Source organism: Cervus canadensis, chromosome 13 (assembly GCF_019320065.1).
Source record: "Cervus canadensis isolate Bull #8, Minnesota chromosome 13, ASM1932006v1, whole genome shotgun sequence".
Lineage (NCBI taxonomy): Eukaryota > Metazoa > Chordata > Mammalia > Artiodactyla > Cervidae > Cervus > Cervus canadensis.
The window spans coordinates 25,055,020-25,062,071 of NC_057398.1; the positions used below are offsets into that span (position 1 = coordinate 25,055,020).

The 7,052-nt window shown below is 52.2% G+C and overlaps 1 protein-coding gene and 1 long non-coding RNA gene across 2 annotated transcripts; one reads left to right on the top strand and one right to left on the bottom strand.

Moving 5' to 3' along the window:
- The first annotated feature begins 1,330 nt into the window (after nucleotides 1-1,330).
- Nucleotides 1,331-3,835, top strand: LOC122452250. Its single transcript, XR_006272638.1, has 2 exons — nucleotides 1,331-1,806; nucleotides 3,515-3,835. It is a non-coding gene; the product is annotated as an uncharacterized LOC122452250 (long non-coding RNA).
- Nucleotides 3,836-4,107: 272 nt separating this feature from the next.
- LOC122451706 (high mobility group protein B3-like) lies at nucleotides 4,108-5,059 on the bottom strand. The gene is made up of 2 exons (XM_043484624.1): nucleotides 5,054-5,059; nucleotides 4,108-4,833 (listed from the first exon to the last, which is right to left on the bottom strand). The coding sequence occupies exons 1-2, from the start codon at nucleotides 5,057-5,059 to the stop codon at nucleotides 4,132-4,134; spliced, it is 708 nt and encodes a 235-aa protein (XP_043340559.1). The 3' UTR covers nucleotides 4,108-4,131.
- Nucleotides 5,060-7,052: the final 1,993 nt, after the last annotated feature.

Consider the following 7,052-nt stretch of genomic DNA (forward strand, 5'->3'; position numbering starts at 1 on the left):
CAGGGCCCCACAGGATAAGACGATGCCCTCCCACACTGGTGAGGGCTGATCTCTTGACTCAGTCTACTAATTCCAATGCTAATCTCCTCCAGGAATTCCCTTGCAGATTCCCCCAGAATGAATGATTAACCTGAGAACTGGGCATCTCATCTTACAGTGAAGTTGACATACAAATTTAATCCTCACAGCATGTTTAAACAAAATGCAACCAAATAAAGTTTCCCTGCTAGGGATTCAGAGGCTACAATTGCTTATTCTGGGGAGGAAGGGGATACAGGGCTGGAATTATAGCCTTAGGCTATAATTGATTTCCCCCTACAATGAATATAATGATGCACCCATTGTTTATGGGATTTTTAGTAAGATCCAGTGATATATTGCTTGTTGAGGGCTTTACCCTGAAGTTGTTGAGCAACAGTCCCTTATTATGTAAGAACATCATAAGGTGTTGTTTTGTTTTGTTTACAATCTTCTTCCCTATAGTGAACAGCATTACTCTTCATCCCTTGAACTTACCCTCTATTGCTGACAACAGTGAGGAAACCAAAGCCCAGGGACTGAAACTGGCCTCACATATTTCATGCCATCACCAGTGAATCAGGATTCACCCAAGCTGTTCCAATAGCCAGTGCAGGGGGGCTGGGGGCGGGAGGGCATAGGAGAGACTGGATTCATCTTCAGTGATAGACATTCTGAGCCTCAGATCTCCAAGGCCTCCTGCTGGTAGATCAGACCCAGAGGATAGAAATCAACTTTGTAATCAGGACAGTATACTTTAGAACTTTCAGTAAGTCTTGCTATCCTATAACTTTTCTTGTGGTCCAGGGGGTATGACTCCATGCTGCCAAAGCAGGGGGCCCAGGTTCAATCTCTGGTCAGGGAACTAGATCCCAAGTCCTGCAACTAAGTGTTTGTATGCCACAATTAAAAGATCCTCACACTTCTCAGGTGGTGCAGTGGCCAAGAATCCCCCTGCCAATGCAGGAGACCCAGGAGATGTGGGTTTGATTCCTGGGTTGGTAAGAACCCTTGGAGAAGGAAATGGCAACCCATTCCAGTATTCTTTCCTGGAAAATTCCATGGACAGAGGAGCCTGGGGTGCAGAGTCGGACGTGACTGAGCACACACTCACACATACACATGGTCACAAGATCCCGAGAGGGCAACTGAGACCAGGCACCGCCAAATAATCAAATAAATAAATATTTAAAAAAACTGTACTGAAAGGTCACGCTGACCACAGGCGGGAAAGCGCCAGCCGGACTGACAGAAAAGCCCCCGCCGAAAAGTCCCAGGGACAGACATCCACCAATCAACAGCTTGTTGCCAGGCGGACTGACAGGGACAGACATCCACCAATCAACAGCCCGTTGCCAGGCAGACTGGCAGGGACAGACATCCACCAATCAACAGCCTGTTGCCAGGCAGACTGATGGATGCGAAGGCTCCAAGACTCCGGCCAATCAAAAAACCGACACGGGACCTAGAAGTCCAATCAGCACCCTGGTCCCGCCACTTCCGTATCCGCCGGGGTATATAGGTGTCGCCCCACCCTCCCCGCAGATTGCAGACTCCCGCTTTGCCGCTGCTCGCGCCTGGGAGCTCTGCCTGGGAGCGATTGCCCAATAAAAGCTTTTTGATACTCTGGCGCTCTCTTTGTCTTGTCGCGGCGTTCTTACATCTGGCGCCCAACGTGGGGCTCGAGGTGAGGGCCCCGGCTCACACCGTGTGGGCCCCCTCGACCTCCGCCGCCACGGCCATACGTGCCCCAGCCATGGACCAACCTCCCGGACGGCAGATGATGGGGTAAGTCCCTCCGGCTTTGGATCCCGCCACCCTGGACGACCACTTCCTAGGGCCAGATAACCGGTGCGCACTTAATCGGGCCCTCATCTGGCAGCTGTGCCTCCTCCTGGTTCTCAGCTCGTGCTGGAGACGTCCTAATCGGCTGAGTAACCCCCGGTCTCTATCTTGAGACCTCCGGCTGCCTCTGTTTGCCTGGGGACCCCCGGACAATAGAGGCTAGCCCCACGTGGTCGCCATGGGGTCGACGGCCTCCAAACCTGAGTCCAATTGGTCTACTCCGCTAGAATGCCTGCTAGCCAACCTAAAAAATCTGAGGTTAGCGGGCTACGTCTGGCCAAAACAGCTCACTTTTTTGTGCTCAGAGGCTTGGCCTCAATGCCCCCTAAATGATTCCCATTGGCCCCCCACAGGTACGCTAGACTTTGATGTCCCCCGTGATCTAGATAATTACTGTCGGAGAACGGGAAAGTGATCCGAGGTCCCCTACGTACAGGCTTTCTGGGCACTGCGCTCCCGCCCTACTCTTTGCACAACCTGCTCCCCGACCCAAATTATGCTCACCATGGCTCCTAAACGGCCCGCCTGCCCAAATCCAGACCGCCCTCCCAAAGAATCGGCAGGTCCTGAGTCCTCTGCCTTCTGTATTCCCCCAGAAGACCTGGTCGCGCCCCCGCCCTATGCTCCTCTGACTCCAGCAGCTCCCTCCCCCACTCCCGCTCCTCTGACTCCAGCGGCTCCCTCCCCCACTCCCGCTCCTCTGACTCCAGCGGCTCCCTCCCCCACTCCCGCTTCTCTGACTCCAGCGGCTCCCTCCCGAACTCCCACTCCCCTAGCTGCCCCAACAACACCTCCCCACACCTCAATTGATACACAACCGACTGAAACTACACACCCCCCCTCCTACTCCCATTCTCTATCCTCCACTACCTCCCCTAACACCCTCCCCATCACCGGTCAGCTCACACACACGGTCCCACGGACAGCCGTCCCGAGATTCTTTCCCCCGAGCCCCGGCCCCCCTACTCCCTCTGAGACAAGTAGCCAGAGCCGAGGGCTTGGCACAGGTCCACATCCCCCTCTCCCTCTAAGACCTGTCTCAAATTGAGGCCAAGCTTGGGTCATTCTCATCCAACCCTACCCATTACATCAAGCAGTTCACCCAACTGACCTGCTCATATGCCTTAACCTGAAAAGATATCTATGTGGTCTTAGGTTCCACCACCACCCCCGAAGAGCGACAAGCCATCTTGGACGGCCACTAGGACCCAGGCCGACCAGAGACACTGCGCTAACCCCTCACCCAAGTGCCCCCCAGGGGCCCAGGCAGCAGGCAGTCCCTGACACAGACCCTAACTGGGACTATCAAGAGACTGGGGGAGGCGAACTCAGGGTCAGATATATGGTAGAGTGCCTCCTGGATGGCATGGAAGCCACTTCTTTTTTTTTTTTTTTAAATGTAATACTGTTTATTTAACTTCAAAAACATTTCAACATTCTAAACATAGAAAAAAATAACAACATTGCAGATCGTGTTTAGTACAGAAGGTTCTTGAACTTTCACTGGTGCAGTGGCTCTTGGCTTTACTGATAATGAACAGTTCTACAGTTTGTTTTAAAAAAAAAAAAAACAGTTTAAAACTACCGCACTTCAACTAAAAAGGATCCAAAACACTTCTCATGCCTGCTGACCCCCCTCCCCTTTCCACAGCTAAGAATGGCAGCGGGATGCTATGTCGCTATATACAAAAACAAGACAACCTGAAGCTAAATGGATGCCCACTGCAGTGTCCGCAGGTCCAGCCCCGCAGTGCACACCCTGAGCTACGGCCCCTCCGGAAGGCATTGCTCCCACAGCCTCCACACCAAGCAAGGAGCATCAAGAGTGTGTCTCGGTTGCTTTGTTCTTTTTACAAACTATAGATATGTACAGTTGAGAACTCGGGATTTCTAGCCAATGACCATAGAATTAACACACCACCTTACAAATTAAAAAAAAAAAATGCCAGAAACATCTTTAAATGCCTTGTCACACCAACAGCAAAGTGCACAGAGTGAGGAGAACACGAGAGTCTTTTCATTTTAAAAATGTTTGGAAATATGTACAACTTTGATACAGTTTCCAGGTGCTCTGGACACCCATGGCCACTTAATGTAAACCACTTACAACTGCTAGAGCACTTTGAGAGACTAAGATATGATCATGAGCCAATCGGGTAATTAAACCTAATGAGGGCAACAGACACGTCTTGGGTGAGAGGTGTGTCAATCAAGGCGCTGCCTACTCTAAGGTATTCACAAGGAGACAGATCAACAGTTTTTTTTTTTTTATTCATCCTCTTCCTCCTCCTCCTCCTCCTCCTCCTCTTCATCTTCCTCTTCCACCTTTTTCCGGGCAACTTTAGCAGGACCCTTGGCGCCATCAAACTTCCCTTTAGACTTATAGTCTGCGACATCCTTCTCATACTTCTCCTTCAGCTTTGCTGCCTTGTTGATGTATGGCTGCTTCTCACTGTCACTTAAGTTATTCCACATCTCGCCCAGTTTCTTTGCCACATCTCCAATAGAGATGCCAGGGTTTGTAGACTTGATCTTGGGACGGAATTCAGAGCAAAATAGGAAAAATCCAGACGGTGGTCTCTTGGGGGCATTAGGGTCCTTCTTCTTCTTGCCTCCCTTAGCTGGTCCATAATCCTTCATTTCCCGATCATAGCGCACTTTATTCGCCTTTGCCATCTCATCGAATTTCGACTTCTCTTTCCCGGACATGGTCTTCCACCTCTCAGAGCATTTCTTGGAAAATTCAGCAAAATTGAGAGGGACCTCTGGGTTTTTCTTCTTATGTTCCTCTCTGCACGTCTGCACAAAGAAGGCATAAGCAGATATCTTGCCCTTTGGTTTTTTGGGATCACCTTTAGCCTTCTTGACTGTATTGTTCGCTAGTCTGGGCAGCGCAGGGCACGACGCGTGGCTCAGCGCTCCACAGCCTCGCGCTAGCTGCCTCCACGAGAGCCACCTCGGAAGCCACTTCTAATAAAGTGGTCAACTTCCTCAAGCTAGATGAGATCACCCAGGGCCCTGACAAAAACCCCGCTATGTTCTTAAATAGGCTGACAGAGGCCCTTATCCAATATACCCGACTGGCTCCAGACTCCCCAGCTGGAGCAGTCACTCTGGCCAATTGTTTTATCTCTCAATCCGCCCCCGACATCCAAAAAAAACTGGCCAAGGCTGAGGGCGGCCCTCAGACTCCCATACGAGACCTGGTAAAAATGGCCTTTAAAGTTTACAATGCCTGGGAAGAGACTGCAGAGGCTAGTCATAAAGCCAGACTGAGACAAAAGGCCGAACTCCAGGCCAGCCTCCTCAACCAACAAACCCAGGTTCTGGTAGCAGCCCTGCGGCTGGCAACGGGCTTGGGCCCACAAAAACCCCCACCAGGGGCCTGCTTCAAATGCGGCAAAGAAAGACACTGGGCCAAAATGTGTCCTAACCCAAGACCGCCCACAAGGCCCTGCCCAAAGTGCAGGCAACACGGACACTGGGCAAGTGACTGTCCCTCGGCCTCTCGGGCCCTGACCCCAGGGGGTAAGGGAGCAGAGCGACCCAGAATGACTCCGAGCCCAGACCCCGCCCTACAACTGCTGACCTTCGATGAAGACTGAAGCCGCCCAGACTCGGGAACCCCGATAACCCAAGCCGAGCCCAGGGTAATGCTCCAGGTAGCGGGTAAGTCGATCGACTTCTTGGTTGACACGGGGGCTACCTATTCGGTCCTTCCCTCTTTGGGAGGCACCTTGCGTCCTTCCCGGGTCTCGGTAATGGGAATTGATGACCAGTGTCACAGCCTTTAGAGACCAAGCCCTTAAACTGTCAATTAGACAATTGCCTATTCACCCACTCCTTTCTAGTTATTCCCTCCTGTCCGACCCCTCTGCTAGGGAGAGATACTCTAACAAAACTCAAGGCCACACTTCACCTAGCCCCAGGGCCTTTCCCTTCCGCAGGCAGATTCCTACTGCTACTCACCAGGTCCTCTAGCTCCCAAATAGATCCCCAGGTTTGGGACACCGAGATCCCAACAATTGCCCAACACCAACCCCCAGTCCTCATCCACCTAAAAAACCCCACCTGTTTTCCGGCTCGGGCCCAGTTTCCCCTGTCCCAGCCAAACCTTCGAGGGCTTAAGCCAATCATTGACCGCCTCCTGGGACAGGGCCTACTGGTCCCCACCTCGTCCCCATGTAATACCCCCATCCTTCTGGTCCGTAAGGCCTCAGGAGCCTACCAGCTAGTCCAAGACCTCTGGCTTATCAATGAGGCCATTGTCCCTACACACCCACTGGTCCTCAACCCCTATACTTTATTGTCCCAAATACCCACGGGCACCACCCACTTCACGGTAATCGATCTCAAAAATGCATTCTTTTCCATCCCAATCCACCCTGACTGTCAATTTCTGTTCGCCTTCACCTGGACTGATCCTGACACCAGACAGGCCACTCAACTCACGTGGACGGTCCTGCCTCAGGGGTTTCGAGATAGCCCTCATTACTTCGGCCAGGCCGTGGCCCAGGACCTGGCCCTCTGCCCTCTTAGCCCTAGTACCCTGCTCCAATATGTAGATGACCTCTTACTATGTAGCCCTTCCGAAGATCTCTCAAAACAACACACCACAGCTCTCCTTAACTTCCTGGCCTCCAAAGGATACCGGGCCTCACAGGCAAAGGCCCAACTCACCCAGTCCTCAGTTACTTACCTGGGATTACAAATTACCCCCACCACCAAGGCCCTCACAACCGACCGTTGCCAACTTCTCCGGTCTATCCAGCCTCCAACTAACGGAGACCAAATCCTGTCTTTCCTGGGCCTGGCGGGATTCTTCCGCCATTGGGTTCCCTACTATGCCTCACTGGCAAGACCCCTCTGTACAGCAGCAAAAGAAACCCCAAAGGGGCCACTCTCCTCACAAAATGAGGTCACCCGAGCCTTTCTCACGTTACAGTCTGCTCTGACATCTGCCGCTCCCCTTTCCCTGCCTAATCCAAACTACCCTTATCATCTCTATACTGATGAAAAGAGGGGAATAGCATTTGGGGCCCTGGTACAGCCGGTGGGCTCTGAGTTGCTGCCTGTCACCTTCATCTCCAAACAACTAGACCCCACCGCCAGGGGATGGTTCCCCTGCCTACGAGCACTGGCAGCGGCAGCAGCGGTTTACATGGACGCAAAAAAGTTACTTCAGAATC